The sequence below is a fragment of the Heteronotia binoei genome, chromosome 5, assembly GCF_032191835.1.
Source record: "Heteronotia binoei isolate CCM8104 ecotype False Entrance Well chromosome 5, APGP_CSIRO_Hbin_v1, whole genome shotgun sequence".
Taxonomy (NCBI): Eukaryota; Metazoa; Chordata; class Lepidosauria; order Squamata; family Gekkonidae; genus Heteronotia; species Heteronotia binoei.
The window spans coordinates 101,766,619-101,791,127 of NC_083227.1; the positions used below are offsets into that span (position 1 = coordinate 101,766,619).

The 24,509-nt window shown below is 40.8% G+C and overlaps 1 protein-coding gene across 1 annotated transcript in view; it reads left to right on the forward strand.

Moving 5' to 3' along the window:
• Positions 1–24,509, forward strand: part of LOC132572637 (store-operated calcium entry regulator STIMATE-like) — an 87,511-nt gene that overhangs the window by 53,124 nt on the left and 9,878 nt on the right. The window contains exon 9 of the mRNA XM_060239927.1: positions 5,062–5,081. Within this exon, the coding sequence (XP_060095910.1) occupies positions 5,062–5,081 (20 nt within the window). The remainder of the gene's footprint in view (positions 1–5,061; positions 5,082–24,509) is intronic.

Here is a 24,509-nt window from a genome sequence, read left to right on the forward strand (position 1 = left end):
ACATCTGTAACTTACGGTATCTGGGTATCAGACTATATATTTCAAGCCTTAAAACATACTCACTGACAAAAGCTCTGAATTTTTCAGAGATAGAATTTTTTTACAGTTTTTATGTGTAGTTGTTCTTAACTGTGGTAAGTTACACTGGATGCTGGTGTTGGGGTGGTTCAGCCTTAAAAGATAAGCACCAAGGTGTTCCCTTTATACTCATCAATATAGCATTGGCAATGTTGACCTCATTTATCTTATTGCCCATGTGAGACTTTTTACTGGGTGTTACATTTCAGAGTTATCTACTGGCCGGTGTTACTTTGTGCTGCAATATGTTCTTGCAATATGTTACTTGTTGGTGTTCAGGTGAAAAAAGAAGGGAGCGGGCCCATGTTTGTTTAACTGAAACCACATAAAGCCTCTGTTGTGAGGGGGAAGTGTCCCTGATCAATGTTATCCCCTTATTACATTTTCACAGAATATTTGATTGTATGAATTACTGTTCTGTCAAGTATTTTACACTAAAGCAGGTTCTGTTACACGTTTGTGAGATTCAGTGTGTAGGAATGGTTGATGCAGTTTTGGAAAGTCAGGAGGACACTTGTTCAGGTGTATAATGGGCTAAAATTTGGGAGGGGGAATGTTTTGAACTGGCGATGGTAGTGAAAGTAGAGATGCCTGCTATTCTAATAGCACATAATTGATTGAATCCAAAAGGTTATTTTATTAATGTTGTCCTCTGTTTCTGTTATGAAAAATATCTGTTTTTAGTCTTTTGACAGTGTATGTGTGAGGAAGGGTGTTGCTTAAAAAACCCCAAAGCCTTAATTGTGTTATAAATTATTTTCATTGACTATTGTATGGTATAGTATTGGGTGCTCTCCAGCAGCTTAATTCAAGGTTTTAGGGATGGTTTAAAAAAAAAAAAGATACACTTATTTGCTTTCATCAAAATGTATCAATGTCAGAAGGCATTTGTTCTAGGCATGTAGCATAAAGACAAAATAAAGCACTATTTGCCAAAATCACAAACTTAAAAATATTCAGTCACACAAATTTGGCTCTTGTGTACTTAATGAATAATAATGACTTTGTGAATTTCATGTAGTGTAGATTTCTCCCAGTCTCTCCCCCACCTTTGTTTTCCTGACTGCCTGTCCACACTTATACTCTGAGGACTTTGAGACCCTTATGATCAAAATGTGCCACAGTACATGGGTCTGCAGTGAGATGAAGGAACTGGCTGAAATCATTACCTCTTCTTCCTTCTGGCAGCCTTGTGCTATCAGAGAGGAATGCAGAGTCACCTGATTCCTGTTTTTGCTGCAGTCTGACATGCTGTGTTCAACTGAGCAGGGCATGAAAGGGATAGCTATCTTCTGTTCTGTTCACAGTGTCAGAAATATACTGTGTCTATAGATGGAGGTCCTATATAACTATTCTTTCTTATAGTCATTGACGATGGACATATCCTCCAGGAACTGATCTCATTTTTTAAAAAGCCACCTAAGTCAGTGGCTCTCACCACCTTACGTACTGTGTAAAAAAAATATAAAATGGATTATATGTCATTTTTTTGTCTCAACTTTCTAGTAAACTGTTGGGTTTATTAAATTGTGTTCGACCCATTCCAAAAAGTACAGAAATATAGTCTGAAAAATTGAGGATTTTCTGCTTTTTAAAATACTTAGTGCTTCATTTTGTCTTGCAGTTAAACAGATGAGAGTGTATTGGCTTACTCTTCAGAGAGTTAACATCTTGACACTTTTGGAAGATGAGCAAAGTATAAATTTTGCCCCCAAATGTTGCAGTCATTTGATTGCTCAAGCTGCTAGGTATGTAAAAAGCTCATCACAAAAAGGTGTACATCAGTCTGCATTTTTAAAAAAGGTGACTAATGTCTATTACATTTGGCACTCAAAATAACTATACAATACACTGCTGAGTTTGAAAGGAGTAGTAGCTTTCCTTGCCAAATAGATACGACATAGAAATCAAGTAGTTGCGGATTTGCCTCACTGGCTGATCATGACATCAAGTGCCCATCATGATTATTTTGGAAATCCTGTGGTCATTATGCAGTCTTCATTTTCTGGCTTTAACGCATTAATGTTTCCTCGACTGTCTAAGTGAAATGCTTTATCTTAACGTTGTTAACAAAATCGTGTTACAAGCTTCTCTTCAGGGAAAAGACCTCATACTCGTTGACTTATGAACCGAACTAGAACAATGCAAAGTGTTCTGTATACATTCCCTCAAAGGCATGTGCTTTGTATTACTTTTTGTTTATCTATGCCTTTCTGGGAGAGAGAGGGACAGGAGGATGTTCAGGCTTAACCTTCTCTGTTTTGAAGGTTGGGAATCTGTGCACCTTGTTCATGGCTAATCCCAGAGCTGCAGCTTCTGCGCAAAAGTGGTAGTGAAAACACACATACGCATCCAGCCACATTGGATCATCGGAGACTTGCAATACATCCAGTCTTTTAAAGTTTCCAGTTACATGACCGTAAAGTACTATGGTTTTACAAAGTAAAACTGCAGTATCTTGTTTTTTAAAGAAAGGGATTGTCTTTATAAGTAAGGGTTTTCATTTATTTAAAATGAGAAGTATGTGGCTCAAAAATAAGGGTGAAATATGCTCCATGAGGTTAAAGATGTAAATCATGATGCCGTCTGGATCATATTGTTTAACACATGGTGTTGAATTAAAATGGACGGTTGTGGTGTATTTAAATAATGGTTTACAATAAAGTTTTGACTTCATACAAATGTGTCACTTCTTGAATTCAGCATATGACTCATGTATTAGCTCAATTGTATTAGTTTTGACTTCATACAAATGTGTCACTTCTTGAATTCAGCATATGACTCATGTATTAGTTCAATTGCTGGCAGACACTTTAAAAAAATGAACTTATGCATATCCAGAAAGGACCATCATAATGTATATGTCAAGCAGACATATTGGGCTGAGTTTTGTTTTTGCTTTGTGGTATGTGTTTTGTTCCTGACACAGTTCAAATGTAAAACGGAACAAAACCCAGGCTATTTTATAGTTTATTCAAATTGTACAAAGAGTCTGCATTCTGCAGTCCCCGTTTCTTCCTTGGGCACAAAAGAAAAAGGTAGACCTCTTCTTTCTTTGCAGTGTCATAATCAACAGTAGGCATTACTAACTGTAGTAATTACTAATTACTAGGCATTATTAACTTTGTTGTCAGCTACTGGATTTATAAACCTTAAAGCACAGAACTTACAAAACTGATCGCTGGTGTATTAAGAAGGATACTTCCTGAAGTGTTCAAAGTGACTGAGAATTTGAGATTTGTGCTGCTTTTGTGTTTGGTCTTGTTTTTGCTGCAGTCTGAAATTCTGTGTTAAGAGGCTTACAAAATCATTTGTGGGGTGGAAGGAGCTACTCTAAACAAACACAAAATATCAGTATGCTCTATGTAGTGATTTTAACTTCTTTTCAAAAATGAACATGCACTTAATTTTGCTGTATGACAGTCTTCTTTTGAAGGTCCCCTTAGTTACAGAAATAGTTTACCAAGAGGCACGGCTAGCTGCTGCAAGTGGAAGCCCAAAACTTTGTCTCAGGCACTCAAAACAGATTGTACTGTTATTTGCATCCTGGACCAAATAAACAGCCCTGCCTCACAAAGGCATAATTCTTAGCATTGTGATTCTGAACAAAGTTAACAGATAACAGAATCAAGTAGATGTTAAATTCTCAATGGTGGTTAAAACCAAAACTTTACCAAACTTCATTGGATTTCTAAAGATCAGCTGGGGGGGAAAGACTGCTTAAGTACTGCTTATCCTTGAGCCAACATCGGCAGCACTGATATTTACTAGGAAATAAGGAGCACCTCACTGTGGAGAGAAATGTTCTTTCCTGTAATTATTATTATTATTTATTTATTTGTTTGTTTGTTTAATTTAGAATTTATATCCCGCCCTTCCCACGGGATATATAAATATTATAAATAAATATTATAAATATTATAATTAATTATAAATAATATAAATATTATAAATATTATTATTATTATTATTTGTTTATTTATAGTCCACCCATTCCCCCATTGGGGGCTCAGAGCAGATAGAAATACAGCAAATAGAAATAAAATCATAATAAAAACAATTACAACATTCATCAAAGTGCAGCAAGATGACATGACAGCAAGGTGGTATAGCACAAAATAGTACCACAATATAATATCACAGTACAATAGTGCAGCAGAGCAGTAGAGAGGAGGGCAACCGATCGATAAATAGATGCCTGCTGCCTCATCCAAAGACCTGGCAGAACAGCTCCATTTTGCAGGCCCTACGAAAGGTCAGCAAGCCAGGTAGGGCCCGGATATCCATAGGGAGCTGTTTCCACCAGGTCAGGGCCAGAACCGAGAGAGTTCGGTAGAGGCAAGACAGACATCTCTTGGGCCAGGAACTATCAGAAGATCTTGGGAAGCCGAACAAAGTGACCTCCGGGGAGTATATGGGAGGAGACGGTCCCGTAGGTAAGTTGGTCCCAGGCTGCGCAAGGCCTTAAAAGTCAAAACTAACACCTTGAAGAAGAAGAACAGATCCGGTACTCTATAGGCAGCCAGTGCAGGTCGTGGCGATATGCTCACCCATTCAGATGATGCTGTCAGCAGGTGAGCTGCAGCATTCTGCACCCGCTGCAGTTTCCAGATCAGTTTCAGGGGTAGGCCAGCGTAGAGCGAGTTACAGTAGTCCAGCCTGGAAGTCACCATTGCATGGGTCACTATAGCCAGGTCTTGGGGGGATAGGTATGATGCTAGCTGCCTGATCTGCCATAGATGGAAAAAGGCAGACCCAGCAGCCGCTGTGATCTGGGCCTCCGTGGAGAGGGAGGCGTCCATAATCACCCCCAGACTCTTCACCTGTTGGGCTGGTACCAGAACGGCACCGCCCAGGGCTGGGAGTTGGGTACATGAACCCCCCCCACCCTCGACTCAGGTACAAGACCTCCGTCTTAGTTGGATTTAACTTCAGTCGACTCTGCTGTAACCATCCAGCCACGGCTCCTAACGCCTTGGACAGCTGTTCAGGGGCAGAAGACGGTCTGCCACTCATCAACAGATAGAGCTGAGTGTCATCAGCATTCTGGTGACAGCCCAGTACAAAACCTCGGACAATCTGGGCATGGGGGCGCATATAGATGTTAAATAATAGGGGTGAGAGAATAGCTCCCTGCTGCACTCCACATATAAGTATGTGCCGCAGGGAGGTTTGCTCGCCAAGCATCACCCTTTGTCCTCGGTGGGTCAATAGGTCATAGTTGACTATGTCAAATGCTGATGATAGGTCAAGAAGAATCAGCAGCGCTGACCCACTTTGGTCCAGATGCCTTCTTAGGTCGTCTGTGAGGCTGACCAATACCGTCTCCATCCCATGGCCTAGGCAGAAACCAGACTGTAATGGGTCTAGGGTGGATGTTTCATCCAGGAAAACCTGCAGCTACTCCGCTACCGCTTTCTCAACCACCTTTCCCAGGAATGGCAGGTTCGAAACTGGCCGGTAGTTAGCTAGTACTCTAGGGTCTAGCGAAGGTTTTTTCAGAAGCGGCTGAATTACAGCCTTTTTTAACATCTCCCACTTGTCAGGGACAGGTTAACAATATCACCCAGAGAGCCCCTGATATCATCCTGGCAAGCCTTCACAAGCCAGGATGGACAGGGGGCTGGTGGTAGGCTTCACCACAGCCAGGATCCCTGTCTACATCCTCCAATGTGAGTTGACTGAAGCAGTCCAAGATTGGACTATCCGGTGGCAAAGGGGCTTCCAGTTCACATATTGTATCAACCATGGCTGGAAAGTCCTGATGGAGAGTCAAGATTTTATCTGCAAAATACGTCGCAAAAGCCTCAGAGCCAATATCCAATTCCTTATCTTTTTGGCTGCTCAATGGCAAAGTTGCTTGATGGCAAAGTTGTCAGAGACCAAATCACTCTAAATAATTGAGCTGGGCGCGACTAATTGAGCTGGGCGTGACTTTGCAGACTCTATGGAGGCTAAGAAGTTTTTCTTAGCAAATTTCATAGCCTTCTCATAGACTTTCATAAGTGTTCTATAAGAGGTTCTAGACTCTTCATCACGAGTACGTCGCCACACTCGCTCTAACCATCTAAGCTGTTGTTTCATCCTTAGCAGGTCCAAGGAATACCAGGGAGCTGCTTTGGTACGGCAGCAAAGAGGGCGCCAGGGGGCGATGTCGTTGATCAGTGGAGAGTCGGGAGTGCCAGTTCTCCACAAGCTCATCTAATAACCCACCAGGGGCATTGGATCCTGCAGGGCCTCTTGGAAGCACTCACCGCTTAAACGGTGGAAATTGCAGGTTCAGCCAGACTTTCAAGGCATAGTGGTCTGACCATGGGACAGCAATTGCTGCCATCAGATCCAATGACATCCCTGCCCTGAAGATCAGGTCCAGCATGTGTATGGGAACCAATATAAATTGGTTGAGTCCCTGTGTCTCCATGGATGACACCAGGTCCTGCGCCTGCAAGGATGCTGCGTCATCAACGTGGGCATTGAAATCCCCAAGGGCTAAAGGTCTGGGAAAGTCCAATGCCCAAGTGGACACCGCATCCATCAGGGCAGGTAGGCTCTCTAGTGGTGCGTTAGGTGGTCGGTACACCACCCAGATTGCCACACTCCTCAGTTTCCCACACCAGGCCAGTGCACTCTATGCTAGCGATGTTTGGGTCAGGGAGCGCCCTGAAAGAAAAAGAGTCTCGGATGAGCACAGCAACTCCCCCACCCATTTGTCCGAGACTGGTGAAGGACGGCAAACCCAGGTGGGGTAAGCTGATTCAAGGCTTCTATTCTTGATTCACAGTGTGTGTTGTTTGCCTGAAACAGATTTCACTCACCTTCTAGAACATTTTCCATCCCACTGCGCTTTTGAACACCTTTATTAATATTAGACCCATCTGGACTTGAGGTTCTCTCCTGTCATGAAGATTTTTTTAGGAGTGTGATGAAACATTCATTAAATAAGAGACGCAGTTAGTTTTTTGTATCTTCAGTGGTCTGAACTGGAAAGAGTACAATAGTTCCAGTCATGAGCAACTTCAGGGCTGAATGTATTTTTATTCCCCTTAACAGTGCCATCTTCATAGGCATCAGTGAAAATGCTAAAAGGGAATAGTTGAAGAAGGTACAAGAAAGTGTACCTTCTGCACCCAGGTCTCCGTCATATGGGCCAGGTCCACTTGCTGTTCCGTAATAAAATCCCATAACATGGCGTTCTTATTATTAATAGACCTGGAGTTAATCAACACCAGTGAAGGAGATGGGTAATTTATCCTAGCCCCACAACCAACATGTCTCAGGATGGAACATAGGCGGGAGGGGGTCCAACCATTTCCAAATCTCCGACTCCCTCTCTGTTTTCGCAACCTATTCCCACCGTCTTACCTTCCCTGCCCTATTACAACCGAAATCTCCGACCCTGACATGGCCTCCCCCACGCAGTACTATTCAGCCGAAAAGAGGCCCTGCTAACATCTGTTGGAAAAGTCCAAGGAGCAGATCTTTCATTCATTAATCCACACACACACACAACCTTTCTCATGCACACTACTCCTAATCTCAATTTAACTCCCTGCTATTTCCACTATTTACCTAACTCCCCCCTAAAAATACCACTATATAAACCAACCTCCACCCCCACCCCTAATCCTATACTTCCAGTAAAAACTACTAATGAATGTCAATATAATTACATACTAATTAATAAGCCAATTCCATATGCAGGGAAAGTATCCTCATAAAGCAAAACTTAAAATCCCCCCGTTCTGCATTAACAATAAACCAATTGATCAATAGAAAAAAAAATTGTGGCAATCCTAATCAATTAATCAAAGCAAAGCCCACAGTAATTAATTAGTGTACAATTAATTAGTCATAAACTCAAAAACAGAAGCAGTAACACATAGCAGAGAGAGTGGGTCTGCTAGGGGAAATTAAGTTGCAACACATAGTCCAAATAGCAGCTCAGATGTCCAATAATAAAGTTCTCTTCATAATGCCCAGTCTCTCGACTGAGAAGAATGTCTGTGTTCCTTTTGCACAGGCAGAGGATCTTCAGTACTCAGTATCTAAACACACCTCACTCCCCCACATGAGGTCAACCACAATCCTTGATCTTCCTCCAGACCTAGTCTCCAAGCAACTTGGAGCCGGTTGCATCCAGTTCTCAGAGGGGCCGGATAGTTAAAGCTGCAGTCACAAGCAACGTCCAGGTGGGGGGTGGGAAAGGAGTTACTGGGATTCAAACCTCCATATGGAATACTCACTCCCAGGGAGCAGCCACAGAGGATAAGTTGATGGCGGGGGGGGAAGGACACTGGACCAGCCACCACACAGAACACAGCACTTTTAGCCACGTTTCAAACGCACCCAGGATTTCCACTCAGCAGACAAGATGACTCCTGAGCATTCTCCTGAGCGGACTAGGCCAGAGAAAGCCAGGTAAAGGTTACTTTCCAGCTAACAGAAGAACTGAGTCCATTTCACTACTAAGAGAAATTGGAAAATGTAATAGAGAATGTTTTTCATGACAGGAAGAGTGTTGGACTAGCATCTTGGAGATCTGGGTTCATATCCATGAAGCTCAATTGGTAATCTTGAGCCAGTCATACAAACTCAGTCTTACATACCTCATAGGATTTTTATGGGGATAAAATTGCAATAACAGCTTTGTATGGCACCCTGAGGTCTGTGGAAGAAAGATGGGGTAAAATTCATTGAACAGATGACAGTATTTCCCAAAGGTAAAGGAACTGCAGTTGCAGCTTTCTGAAAATCCATCATTCATTCACAGCCCTTGGCTTTGACCTCATGTCCTTCTGTGAGCAAAGGCGTGTGTTTTTATTTTAAACATTTATGTGCTGCCTTTCCACCCAAATAGCATCCCCAAGTGGTGAACATCCAATCATTTACAAAATTAAGCAGCACCTAAAATAAAGTGTACATATAAAATATTTAAACAATTTGACAAAAGCATCCAGATATAAAAACATCCAGGAAGGTAACCAGACCAAACAAAAAGTATTCCATTTTCAAACAATTTTTATTAGGAACATATGGCAATATATTCAATTCCTTATATCATTAACAACTACTTTTTTTAATCCCATATATTACTTTCTACCTACCCTTCCCCCCTTAACTTGACCCCCGCCGGTGTACTAAATTCAAAACATTTTAAAAGGTACCCCTAATTAATAAAAACCAAAGTTCATATCTTCCCCCCACTTATACTTAATCATTATCAAAGATTGTCCAATGTCCTTTTATTTTCCATTCTTTTTTTACGTATCTTCTGAACTACTTCCACTCCATCTTAAATACTTTTAAATCATAGTCTCTTAAAGTTCTTGTTAACTTATCCATTTCACTCCATGTCATAACTTTAACAAGCCAATCCCATTTCTCTGGTATTTTTTCTTGCTTCCACAACTGCGCATACAATGTCCTAGCAGCTGAGAGCAAGTACCAGATTAAAGTTCTGTCATCTTTTAGAAATTTTTCCATTTGTAATCCTAACAGAAAAGTCTCTGCAACGACCGCCATTTTGAAACATTTAAAGACTTTAAAAATAAATATCTTGATTTGGGGAGCTTGGAGGACGGCGAAATTAGGATTATTATAAAAGGCAAGTCCTATTCTTTTGAATCTGATAGTTGAATTTGAATTTGGGAGGTCTAAATTTTCGCTGTTTTTTAAATGTCAGAACACAAGCAACCCCGTACAAGGGCTACTTCATTAGAAAAAATGCAGGACCAATTAGAAGCAATGGAGGCCAAAATGATGAGAGGTATGAGAGAGATGATAACTGAATTGAAAAAAAGAAATTATTGAAGAGATTAAAAAAGATATGGAGGATCTCAGAAAGGAAACTGAGGAAACATCTAAGAAAGTGCAGGAGGTAGAAGGCAGAATGAAAGTATATGATTCCACCTTGTTGAAAATGCAAGAAAAAGTGACAATCCGTGACTGCAAACTGATGGAGACTCAGATACGTCTGAGAGGAGTACCCGAAAAGGAAGATGGTGATCTAAAAGAATATATAATAAAAATAATTGCAGAATTTTTAGAGGAAGATCCTGAAGAGACTAAAAACATGTATGACTATATGTATAGAGTGAACTCACTTTATGCCAAGAAAAATAACTTACCAAGAGATGTTGTTATAAGATTTATGACAAAGGAAATGGTGGGAAGGATCATGAATAAAAACTTTGAAAAGACATTGATAGTGGGAGGCAGTGGAGTAAGAATTATGAAGGAGTTGCCAAGGCAAGTGATAAATGATAGAAAAACATATAAAAATTGATAGAACAATTAAGAGATAATGGAATAAGATTTAGATGGATAATACCAAACAAAAAGTATTTACTTGCTGACAGACAACAATAGAGGGTGACAGTCAAATCTCCTGAAGGAGGGAGTTTCAATTCTACTACTTCCCCTCTATCATATCCTGCAGTTTTTCAAAAGAAGCAAGAAGTGGGGAAAGCAGCACGATCATCCTTTTTGAAGTGCAAATGCTAAATTTGTTCTGATTCGTTTGGGTAATCCTATTCATTTGAATAGGGTATGCCTCTGAAAATCCATTTCCAAGACTAATCTATGTCTTGTGCACTGGAAATCTGAGTTCAAGATGGTTTGAAAGTTCTGTTTGTCCAGGCTACTGTACTTGAACAAATAAGATAGTTCCTTGGACAAGAACAAATACTTGGACCAGCGTTTTTTTCTGGAAAAAGAGGTGCTGGAACTCTCAAGAAGGAAACATGAGAAATACATGGGATTCTTTGAAACAATATTATTTTCATGCATTTCAGGCTTACTGTTTCATGACTTCAGAAATACTGTTTTGAACTTTTTTCCTTTGAAACCAATGGTTGCAATGTACCCAGTATCAAGATTTTAAAAATAATGATGCTCAGTTGTATAACTTGTGATGTATGTTTATTTTCAGTTTACAGATTGTTTGCTACTATTCTTATTGGGACCTTTCAGAGAAGGCAATTTATTTTTTCACTGGTGAGAAATTCAATTATTGGTTTAATTTATGACTATGGCAGCAAAGTGCACAACTGTGTACTGGCAGAATTTAGTGAAGCCAAGGGACTCTATTTTTTACCTAATAAACATTTTGCAGCCAAGGTTCTGCCAAATAAGAATACAAAAATAATGCTAAAAAGGACAAGAAGAAGATACACTGTAGGCTCCCTGGGAAATAAACATATTGCAATCTTGCTTCTTTCAACAGAAGCATCTAAACTTGGATTAGGCAACATACAGCTTCATGTCCAAATAGTGCCATATCTTCTCCCCTCCACTTAAGAGGGTGGGGATTTTTTGTTCTTGGGTTCTTGGGTTTTGTTTGGGTTTTTTTTTGCAATCCCACCAAAATTTTTGCAATCTACACTTTAACTTAAGGGATAGCAAACGGATGGGGGGTGGGGGGAGAAGCGGAGACAAAAAGACTACCATAAACTATAATCACGTAACACTAACATCACTGAAATAAGATAGTTGTGGAACAAAGTATTTCAGATGCATAGGGCATTACAGCTAGGATTGCAACATAAGTGAATGGAAATAGAAAGAAGCATCTGAACATTTTTTCTCCTCCTAACTGTTTTAATTAAAAGAACTTGCCTGAGCTTTCTTTGAAGGAGAAGAAGATATTGGATGTATACCCAGTCCTTCACTAGGAGTCTGAGAGCATCTTACAAATCTCCTTTCCCTTCCCCTCCCCACAACAGACACCCTGTGGAGTAGGTGGAGCTGAGAGAGCTCTCCCAGAACTGCTCTTGAGCAGAACAGCCTTGTGACTGACCCAAGATCACATCAGCAGGTGTATGTGGAGGAGTGGGGAATCAAACCCGGTTCTACCAGAATCAAACCTGGTTAAGTCCACACACTTAAGCCCTACACCAAACTGGCTCTCAAGGACACAGGGGTTTGTCAGTGTTGACTCCCCTTTATACAACAATGCCTAGGAATGGGATTTCACCTCACAGCCTCTTCCTAGTCTGCAGGCTTACAGCAGACTTACTCTGGAATTAGCTGATGCAACTGGCAGTCTCCTCTTCATGCTCCGAATTGGGTGAGGGAAGGGAGGGGGTAGAAGAGGATTGTGAGTCATGACTTGGCATTTACTAGTTTTGAAACAAGCCAAAGGAGTTAGTTTTCTTTTGCTGTGATTGGAAAGTGAGTTCTGTGCAGTGCTGATTTCAGAGAGAAAGTCTTCAGTCTTTTCACAGACTTATGAGGGGGGAAGTAGACTGAAGGAGAAGTGAGTGTGTGACTTCTGGAATGCAGTTCTGGCACGTTCCACCAGAAAAAAAAACCCTGACAAACAAATAAAATACTGCTGGATAAGAAAGCATGGTTGTACCTGTTGTTCATCAATGTCTTCTGCACAGACACATATTGGGACTGTGCATGTGCAAGCCAGCCATAGGCATTTTCTTTCTAGCTTTAAAACTCCAAGGAAGGAGTGCCCCACCCCACTGGAGCCACACATGTGTGGGTTTTTTTGCCCGACATGTCACATGCTCTGGGGCAGGGCACCCGCCTTTCCTCAGTTCGCTGTGAAGCCACCACAAGCCCTCAACTGATCAATGACAGGAATTTTATTTGTGAGAGCTCACAGCGGGGCAGGAGGAAGGGGGGGTGTCTGCACAGAAGATATGATAAACAACAGTTACAAGTAAGTGCAACCATGTTTTCATCTTCCATCGTCTTGTGCAGCCCCGCTTTGGAACCACTAGTGAACTACTCACCAAAGGCAGTGGGATGAGTCTCTTACTGGAATAGCACTTGTAAGACTGTTTTGCTGACCTCTGCTTCTCTCAACTGTTGGTCTGGGGCACAGTGCCTCAAAAATGTCTCTTCTGATGCTCAGGTAGTGGCTGTACATATGTTCTCAGTGGAACCTTACAATGGAAGGCGGTAGATAGACCCAGCACTCTCATGGAATGCACCTTTACCTTCAAAGGATGTTTCCTCCTGCTGCTATGTAGCAAGAGCAGAAGGCTGCTACCATCCACCAGGATATTGACTATAAGGAGTCAGATTTCCCTTTCTTAGGACCCCAATAACTGATAAAGATTTATCCTTACAGAATGATCTGGCCCTTTCTAAATAATAAAGGAGGACTCTCCTAACATCTAGGGAATGCAACGTTTTTTCTGCATCTGACTTGAAGGTTGGGGAAAACACTGGAAGAACCACTTCTTGGGTGAGATGGAATTTAGAAACTATCTTGGGCAAGAATTCTAAGTTCAGATGTAAGACTAGCTGCTCAGTAAAGATTTTAAGGAATGGTGGGTCAATTTTAAGGGCTGCCAAATCACCCTTCTAGTGGAAGTAATGGCAATTAAGAAGGCTACTTTCCTATTCAGTAGAGCCAATCTGCAGAGGCTATAGGTTCAAGTGGTGGCTTCATGAGTTTGGCTGGGACCAAAGGTAAAGACCACTGCACCATGGGATGATGTAGAGGTTGGGGGAATAGATTAGCCAAACCCTTTAAAAAGCATTGGGCCAGCCTGTGTGCAAAAGCTGATAACACCATGGAGGTCTACATGGGAAACAGTGATGGCTGCTAGATGTGTTTTCTCTGAAGAAATTGTTAGTCCAGATTGAGCTAATGGGAGTAGATATTCCAGTATAAAGGGTAGTGGGCAGGTAAATGAACCATCCTGGGCTTGAAACAAGCCCACTTTCTGCTATAACAGTATTGTGCAGATGGTTTGCAAGCCTATTAGAGTACCTCTTTCACCACTTTTGAAAGGGGGTGCACTATAGGCATATTCTCCAGTGTGTTAGATGTATTCATGCAGGGTAGTATAGTAAACAGCCTCATCTTAGCAAGTCCAGTTCCCAGTGGAGTGGGAGATAAAACCTGCTTGCTAGACTCTGCAGCTGAGAAAACTATATCTGGGGACTTCCGGGGGAGGAAAATGTTGAGCTGAGCTGCTTCTCATAACGGGAGCAGGCTGGAGCTTCTGTTCGGGGTACTGGAAGGCAATTCAATGCCTACTGCCTACTTTTCTCAGTTAGAGATTAGTCCAAGATATGCACAGGAAACTTTAAGGAGATTTACCTTGGCTGAAAGGGAGTCCTGGAGGGGCTTCTTTGAGGCTTTGAGGAGTCTCTGGGAAGAGTTGCATTTTCATTATCTGCAGAAGCTTTCAGAGTCATTTATTTGACATAAGCTCAACAGGATCCTAACCTTCTTGGACTTTGCTAAACATTCTAAAGCTTTGAAAGACCGGTGAGAACTTGGATAATTGGAAGAGAAGGTACAGATTACTATCTTTCATTCTGGAACTTTTTACTGCTTAATGGAGTAAATTTAAAAGGTGGGAAAGGAAAATCTAGAAAGTCTGGAAGAAGAGGGGAGGAAGAGATGAAATTTGGACTTTATAAATATAAAGGACAGTATTAAAAAGAGCTAAAAAGTGGAAAGGAATTTATTGTTTAGTCTACTTGCGGTTTTGAAAAAAGAGCAACAATCGTCACAGACCTGCAGCACATTCAAGCAAGACAGGAAGAACGTCAAGTATCGTGAGAACTCATTATCAGTGTGAATGAGACTTCGTGGCAACAAAAGCAGGAAGTAGCGGAAGGAAAACCTACTCTAGGAATATATACCATTGAGAAACATCAGCAGCCATTGCTGGGAGGTCAAAATAAAAACAATGTTTTTAAAGAATTCGGGACATTAAAAATTGTTGGAGTTAACTGAGAAGAGGGTAAGAAGATAAATACTATTGGTCATATTATTTGTGTGGACTTTGGATGTTTTTAAAAGGGGGGGAAATTGTAGGGAGCAGTAAAAAGTTGCGGCCGCCATTTTGGAAGATTTAAAAAAATTTAAAAATAAATATCTTGACCTTGGGAGCTCCGAGGATGGCGAAATTGGGCTTGTTGTAAAGGGCAAGTCCTACTCTTTTGAATCTGATAGTTGAATTTGAAATTGGTGAGGTCCAAATTTTAGCTGTTTTTAAATGTCTGAACACAAGCAGCCCCGTACAAGGGCTACTTCATTAGAAAAAATGCAGGACCAACTAGAGGCAATGGAGGCCAGAATGATGAAAAGGGTGAGAGAGATGATAGATGAATTGGGAAAAAAAATTATTAGAAAAGACATGGAAGATCTCAGAAAGGAAACTGAGGAAACATCTAAGAAAGTGCAGGAGGTAGAAGGCAGAATGAATGTATATGAGTCCACCTTGTTGAAAATGCAAGAAAAAGTGACAATCCATGACTGCAAATTGATGGAGACTCAGATACATCTGAGAGGAGTACCTGAAAAGGAGGATGGTGATTCAAAGGAATTTATAATAAAAATAATTGCAGAATTTTTAGAGGAAAACCCTGAAGAGACTAAAAACATGTATGACTATATGTATAGAGTGAACTCACTTTATGCCAAGAAAAATAACTTACCAAGAGATGTTGTCATAAGATTTATGACAAAGGAAATGGTGGGAAGAATCATGAATAAAAATTTTGAAAAGACATTGATAGTGGGAGGCAGTAGAGTGAGAATCATGAAGGAGCTGCCAAGGCATATGACTCCTAAAAAATTGGCAAAGATGAACAATAAGATGCCAGACAGATGTTGGAAATGTAAAAAACATGAAGGTTCTTTCTACCATATGTGGTGGACTTGTGAAAGAGCAAAAAAGTATTGGCAAATGATTCAGCAAGCAATTTCTAAGATCTTGGGATATGAAATTAAGAAAGTTGCAGAGACTTTTCTATTGGGATTACAAATGGAAAAATTTCCAAAAGAAGATAGAACTGTAATTTGGTACTTGCTTTCAGCTGCTGGGACATTATATGTGCAGTTGTGGAAGCAAGAAAAAATACCAGAGAAATGGGATTGGATTATAAAAGTTATGACATGGAGTGAAATGGACAAATTAACAAGAATATTAAGAGACTATGATTTAGAAGTTTTTAAGACGGAGTGGAAAAAGTTTAGAAGATATGTAGAAAAAGAGTGGAAAATAAAAGGACATTGGACAATTTTTGATCATGATTAAGTTTTAAAAAGAAGAAGAGTATAATGTTTTAATAGTTAAGGGTACCTTTAAATATTTGCATTTTAAGTAAATAACACTGGTGGGGGTCCAGTAATGGGGGGAGGGGAGTAGAAAGTAATATATGGGGTAGATAAAAGAAGTTTTTAAAGATGTAAGAAATAGATGTATTACCATATGTTACCAATAAAATTGTTTTAACCATCAAAAAAGAAAAGAAAACTATATCTGCCAGAGACAGAAGAGGGCTACAGAATGCCGTTCATATGGTCTGCTAAGATCTTCCCTATAATTCTGCTGAGCAAAGGAAAGGGATAAAAGAGTTTCCGGACCACTGAAGTTGAAAAGCATTCTTGAAGGAATCTGGGTCACTTCCAGCTAGGGAGCAGAATTCTGGTGCCTTCCCAGAGTCTGTTGTGGCGAACAAGTTCATTTCTGGATATCCCGTTGTTGATGCATTCCTTTCAGATGGATTACTCATAATCGGTCCAAGCAGTTCTGCCCAGCAATGTGGATGGCCCTGAGGGAAGTCCTGATAGCTGTGGCCCCTTCCCAGGCTGCAACTGCTTCCTGACAGAGTCTCTGGGATGCTATGCCCCCTTGCTTATTGAAATAAAATACTGAAATAAAATTAAATCTGGATTAGCACAGATTTGTTTTTCAGAAGATCTGAAAAGGAGATAAAGGCCAGTCTAACAGCATGGAGTTCTAAGACTGAGACCAGGTTCTACAAGGAAAGGCTGAAGGAGCTGGGAACGTTTATCCTGGAGAGGAGATGACTGAGGTGATATGATCACCATCTTCAAGAATTTGAAGGGCTGTCATATAGAGGATGGTGCAAAGTTGTTTTCTGTTGCCCCAGGACCAGAACCGACGGGTTGAAATTAAATCAAGAGTTTTCAGCTAAACATTAGGAAGAATTTCCTGACAGAGTGGTGGAATAGGCTTCCCCAGTAGGTGGTGGGCTCTCTTTCTTTGGAAGTTTTTAAACAGAGGCTAGTTTAGGGGTGTCAAGCATCTGGCCCGGGGGCCGAATCAGGCCCTTGGAGGGCTCCTATCAGGCCCCTGAGGTCATCTGCTTCCTTCTCCCTCTCTCTTGCTTCCTTCTATATAACAGCTTGCTTTGCAAGGCTTGCTCAATCGCACAGGAGCTACAGAGCAAAACCTCTATTTTCTCCATTAGCTGAGGCTCCTCCCTTGGGGAGAAAGAGGGGGAAAGAAGAGCTTGCTTTGCCAGGCTATCACAATCGCACAGCAGAGTTACTGAGCCAAGCCTCTCTTCCTTCTATTAGCTGAGGCTCCTCCCACTCCTGCTCCATTGGGGAAGGCAGGAAAGAGCCAGAGTTTCCTTTGCCCAGTTCCCTGGATCCCATGGGAGAAATAAAAAGAAAGCACCTTTAAGACCAATGAGTGCTAATGTTTTAAGCATGTAATTTAAGGTGTTTTTTTTTAACTTTGTGTCCTTTATAAAGTTTATATCTCTGCTATCTAATCTTAATTAGGTACACATATGGCCCGGCTCAACATGGTCCAGCCTGACAAGGTCTCATTTATGTCAGTTCCGGCCTCATAAGAAATGAGTTTGACACCCCTGGGCTAGATGGCCATCTGATTCTGTAAATTTAGGCAGGTCGTGAAAAGGAGAGCAGAGAGCGTTTAAACTGCTGGGCAGAAGAAGCTGGCCCCAGGATCTGTGGGTGGGCAGCGGAGGTCTCTTCCTGCCACACGCAGACCTGGCTTGGAGGTTTGCAAAGAGAAACCAGCCCAGGATTGCAGGGAGTGGTGAGAGCTGACAGTTCCATGCTGCCTCATCTGGTGGCCTCCTCAAGTCATATCTGTGTGGCAAAGCAGCTGATCCTGCAGAAAGAACTCTCCCTATGATGACCCAGCAGAAAGGAGGGAGGGAAGATCCCAGATTTCCCCCCACCTTCCATTTTGCTGGCCTCAGGGACCTGTGGCCAGGAGAGAGGAAAGATTCCAGATTTTCAATGATAAATACAAGAAAGGAAAGGAAAGGTCCATGGCTGGCATGCACAATCCCAGTGTGGGGCTGCGGAAGAAAACAAAGAGGAACAAATTGATTGTTTTATTTTGAGGAACAAATAGAGCTGAAATTCAAAATAATAACATTCTGATATGCCTGTAACAGTTCAGCTCACTCTAACAGTCTATTATATGACTGGCACCCTGGAAACAACCAGTTTAATTTGGAAATGAAAGCCACACTAAATGGCATCATAGTAAAATCATGTTCCTCGGCTCACAGTTATTAAAAACAGATTATTGGAAGAAAGAAGTGTTTACCCTCCTAAACCAGCTAAATCTGTCATGCGGATAGCCAATGCCCTGACTGTATTTACTGTATCCTCCCCGCCCCCCCCCCCCGAAAAAACTGAACCCAAATGAATGGTGACCATATAAACTAAGCTCGTTATTCCTGAATCTGATAAACATCATTATGTTGCATGCAGATTTACTGCTCACCCTTTTGTTATATGTATAGACTGGTAAATTCCATTTCATTGTATCTGAAGAAGTGTGTGTGCAACTTTATTGGTCAAAAGTGCCACTGGACTCAAACTTTGTTCTGTATTTACCTCAGACTGACATACTTCCAATTTGGAGCCCAGACAGGAAGATTCAGATGGACTTACTCCTGCCTTAAGTACTTACTCCTGCCCATTGATTCTTCCATGTATCCCCCCACCCCTACTTCACTATTATGCAGATGAAATTCACTGACTTATTTCCCTCTTGGTATCTAGTTCTGTCCAACTTATCTCAAATGGAATGACATCTGCAGATGTATGAATGTAACCTAAATGGAGCATCTGCAACAAAGCATTTGCACTGTAAAGCTATAAATAGAGCCTCTGAGGGTTCCCTTGGAACAAGTACTTGTTCAGGCAGAGAGGATAAGACTTCTACATAGTTCTATTGGCCAGCTGTCTTCTCTTGTCACTTGTGTGGTTCTTCTAGCTCCAGTTATCAAGCTTAGTAAATGCTACAGACTTCTGTCACTGCTAAGAATAAACCTCTCAAAAACAAGACTGTGTCAACCCAATATACTTCAGGAACTGGATTGGGAAGATGACCTGTTATAATGACCTCACATGAATCTATATAAGACTACGCGAGCTACCTCAGAGTTTGGGTATTAACCAAAGGGACTACTTGCTCTGTGTGAGTGCTGCACCATGTCACAGGTATAAGCCTTTTTGTTGTTCTCTAGAATGTTGCATTATAATGGCTGGTAATATTTTTATTTTATCTGCAGCTTTAGTTTATAATGCTTGCTGCTTAATGTGTTTATAATGCTTGCTGCTTAATGAATACATATCTCATAAACTGCTTTTAATTTCAGGGTTTTTGTGCTGTGAGAGTTATTTTGATTAATTGGGCTTAACACAGCTATGCATTTTTTTGTGAAAGACTAACTAGCCAATTATTCTATACAAGAGTATTTTGGGGAGAGTGTAACAAAAAATGTTAGCATAGACTTCTTACACCCACCCCTTCCCACAACCCAGGCTTTGAGCCCAACATTAATGAATACATTTAAAGCCTATGGTATGGTTGTTCTAATCTCGGTCATATTTTTGACAGACTATTTTAGGGTTTGGTGCATGAAGGACATGTTCACCTCTACCTGAAGATTGTTAGGTGTGTGATGTCCAGTTGTCCGTGCTTCTTTTTTTTCAGAGGTGCAATCTATGTAAAATACTAAGTGAAAGTCTTAACTGCTAAACAGCCATTTCTGTCTCTGGACCAAAGTTTAATGAGGGGTTAGATTCTAAAGCTGCATGAATGTATAATATTTTCTTCATAGGGATCCATTTAAAAAAAAATTCAAAATGGAAAGGGTTAGGTAAATAAGGTGAAAGGAAAAGTATTCAGAAGTCCCTGAGAGAAGCTGTGTAATGGAATTTGGTTCTGTTTACTTTCTCTTCATAGTGAAGCATAGCTGAACACATTATGGCAGTCTTATAAACAAGCACTCACTTCCTGTGACAGTCTCAGATAAATTATAGAATGGATTGTTCTGACTTGCAAGCAAAGGAATGGATTCTGCCTTAAAGGTTGTCTGTAACTAAATTGGTCATTCCAGTAATGTTAGACACAATGCTTCTTCTTGACAGGAATTGTGTTGTGGTCCTGAAGCCAGAAGATCTGCTCTTCTGTCTACTGCTGAAATGTTAGCTAGTTTGCTAGGTAATTTGGTGTCTTGGCAGAATGTCTAAATCTGCAAGTTAAACTGCCATGTGAAGGCTGCCTTAAATTGTTCCATATGGTGGCTGTTATAACATAGTAAGCCTTTCCTGCAGAGTAGCTTGCCACTAAGGAATATACTCAGCACAAAATTCTAGCTAATGGACGAAGAAACCAGAGAAAAAGGCCCCAATAATATAAAGCACTACTCCTCTCCCCACAAAAGTATCCAAGTGGAGGTTGCTATGTGGAGTCCTTTTAAAGAAGTCTCCATGGCTACTAGCTATGGTGCTAAAGGGAACTTCCACATTAAGAGGCGATAAACCTCTGAATTCCAGTGCCAGGAGGCAACATCAAGTGATGGCCTAAGCCTCTATGCCCTGTTGCTAGGCCTCCAGAGGAACTGATTGGCTACTGTGTGAGACAGGATGCTGAACTAGATGGACCACTGCTCTGATCCAGAAGGGTTCATATGCTGGCCCAGTATCATGCTAAACCAACTGTTTTCTGCCCAATACTAAGCCGCTTTCTTCAACATTCCTTCTCCATGGCTACAAAATATGTTAACCGAATGGCTACCCATTGGTACTAACCATTTAATAAGCTGTTCTGTTTATTTATTTATTTAGTAGATTTATATTCCACCCTTCCCCATGATGGGCTCAGGGTGGATTACAGGCATAATAAAACAGTAAAAATCAACAATAAAATAATTTAAAAAGTCAAAAACAAGCAAGCGCCAGTTATCCAGTTTTGCATTTTTGTGTCCTTTGGCTTGCTGTCTTGTTTTGTTCCCCAGAGAACTGCGCTACTTTTGTTTCCACAGTAAACCGGTAGCAAATTTTTCCCATGCATTCCTCATTAAACACTGAGAACATGTAGAAATCTCTATTACTGCTAACCTCCTGCCTACTGAGCTTGTAAATCAAATAAGAGTTTGTGTGCCTAATGTAAAAGCTTCAGAATTTTTGTGCAGGTGGCTTAGTATAATGCACATGTAATCCTATGTTCATGGAGAGCCAGTTTGGTGTAATGGTTAAGTGTACATACTCTAATCTGGGAAAACTGGGTTTGATTCCTCACTTATCCACATGCATCTGCTGTAATGGCTTTGTGTCAGTCACAGTTCTTGAAAGAGCTATCTCAGCCCCACCTACCTCATGGGTGTCTGTTATGGAGAGATGGAAGGGAAGGAGATTGTAAGCCGCTCTGAGACTCTGAGTGAAGGACAAAGTATAATACCAATTCTTCTTCTCCTTCTTCTTCTCCTCCTCCTCCTCCTCCTGCATATATCAAGATGAATACATCAGCCTCGTTCTTATTTTAGCTAAAGTAGAATGTCAAGCTTACATTGTCAAGCTTATACTGGACAAATCATTTTGTATGAACAATGAAGAAACTCTCAGAGCAGTGAGTGATCTGTAACAAGAAATGCATGAGTACTTCCAAATACATAAACACACAACACCTTACAGTATCCATCATTACAGTTCTTCTGGCTGTTAAGATAGGTCCCTGTTGCACCATTGTGTCTGAAACCTCCATGTGTACTCAGTGTGGAATCCTGCAAGCAAGGTGGAGGGAGCCTGATAGCAGTCCACACACTGAAGTTTCCACAGTTATAACAATTTATCTAACATCAAAAGGCAAAGAGGTAGACTGATTATATATATCACTGAACAGCTATTATCCAAGGCTACCATTGAACAAAATTCTGTAATTAAAACTGACACAATCCCAAGTTGGAATCCTGTTTCTGAGTTGAATATTAACTTTTGAAAGTCCAAGGACACTGATGTTTATTTTTAGGGATCAACAATTATATAAGTATAGACTAATTGCTTCAGGAGCATTGACTAATACATCAAAAGAACTCCTGGCAGTTCTCAATAAAAGTATTTTGAAAACATGTTCAGGAAACCCTAGGAACCAAAGCATATGGGTTAAAAGCTGCTGGCTGTTCACAAGATCTAATCAGTTTGGAATTAATCTATTGTTAGAGACCACATGTTGTTTTAAATTTACTAAGGATGTTAATGTGAAGCAGTCAGTAAAGCTGGTGACTTCAATAATTCATTGGAATCTGAGGAAGAAGACCTGTCCTGCTCTGCTTCTTCATAAACATAGCAAAAGGACATTGTTAATTAGTATTAATAAAGTATTGCATCTCTTTCGATGGATGTTATGAAGAACTTTATTTATTTATTTATTTATTTTAGTATATTTCTATTCCACCCATTCCCTGTAGGGCTTATGGTGGAGTACAACATATAATAAAACAATAAAATACAATAAAAACATTTATAAACAAACAGCTCAATAGCACTCAGAAAATTTTCCATATCATTGCATATCGCCCAGCCTGGTCGTCTCACATCATTATAAGATGTTATAGAGATGGCAGATATTATTCCATTTTATAGCACAGGTGACAGTGCCAATAGGGAAGGCCAACCAGATCTAGAATAGACACCTGCAGCCTTAACTAAAAGTCTAGCAGAACAGCTCCGTTTTACAGGCCCTACAGAAGGCTAATAAGCCAGGTAGGGCCTGGATTTCTGTTGGGAGTTGATTCCACCCGGTAGGGGCCAGGACTGAAAAAGCCCTGGCCCTAGTTGAGGCAAGGCGTCTCTTGGGACGGGGACGGCCAACAGATGTTGGGAGGCTGGGCATAAATGAGAGGAGATGGTCCCGCAGGTATGTTGGTCCCAGGCTGCATAAGGCTTATTAAAAATCAGTTTTATCTGGTAGTTTAGTTAAGGACAAAGCTAACAGTCTTGAAGACTTTAGTTGCCTTGGTATCTGAAGATATCCAAACACACAGCCAACATTTAACATCAGAGGACTGCATGGTTTCTAGATACTTGAATCTCTATGAAATGAAATCTCTCTCTAAAGGGATGCTAGGGCAACTGTGTGTGAATAGCAGCAATTGTATATGGAAGTGCCTACTATGAGATAGAGGAAGATTTCATGGAAACAGTAGAATCTGACTACCTCAACAGCAATCTTTTTCTGCACTTAAGGTATTTCCTTGGAGTATATTGGATGGAAAGAGCAACCTGCTAATGATTAGCTTTTAAAATATTCCTGTTGGGCTGGATCCTGTGGAACATTTCTGCTCATTCAAGAATTCTTGCACAAACGAAGACTGATTCCTCACCAACAGTTGCTCCTGGGCTTCTGCTAAAAAAACCCAGATTTGGTCGCTGTAACAGGAATGGGAGGTAGCCATGGATCAAAAGACACCCACACAGCAATTAGCGGGAAATTGATTGGCTCAAGCAAAAGCCCAGGGGCAGAGCAGCTGTCAGTGAGGAATCAGTCAAATGCAAGAAAGTCATTGCAAGTAACCCTTGCACTGTCGACCATAGACTGTCCTATGCAACCTATAGCACAAAGTATTCTGCCCTGTTTCTGTTTGTGCAACACAAAGCATAAGGTATACTTCAGCATACACCTCCCCGTAATCATCTTCTTTGACCAAATCATATTGCACCGCAAAAATAGTCTTTTAACTTTTGTACATTTGCATTAAATTTCCTTTAAAAGTTAGAGGAGATGCTGTCAAGTTCTTCAGAATGATAGAGAATATACTTATTCCAAGAAGAAAGAGCATGGAATGGAATACTGTCATGAAGAATAATCTCCAGCTCCTGCCAACTCAATACTTTTTTCAACTTAAAAAGAAGGTTTAACATTGATACCATGATTATTTTATTGACATTGAAGGATGCTCAAGAGTGGCTTCCAGTTAGTGTGGCAAAAGTAGAAGAGCATCCAGTTTAACTAAAATCAGGGAAGACCTCTGACCCTGATGATATTTTCCCTGAAATGATTAATAAAAAGTGAAAGGCTTCCCTATTAGCATCCTTACTTATATTTATCAATAACTTAAGTATCTGGGGTGGGGGGAAAGCAGTTCTTCCTACATATATAAAAGAAGGGAGATAAAAAGTATCCTACTAAGGGGGACCCCTTGGAGGAGTAAAAAGGAGTCCAGTGGCACTTTAAAAAACTAACAATTTATTCCAGCATAAGTTTTTCTGAGTCAGAGCTCAATTCACCAAATGCATGAAGCATTCGACTGATTTATTTATATTTAAAGGCTGGAGGGGAGGGGTAGTCTTAATGAATCTGGGGCCTTGCATAAAAGTTCAGGATGGGTCCTCAGACTCACTGGTGCCACAAACACTGACCAATTCC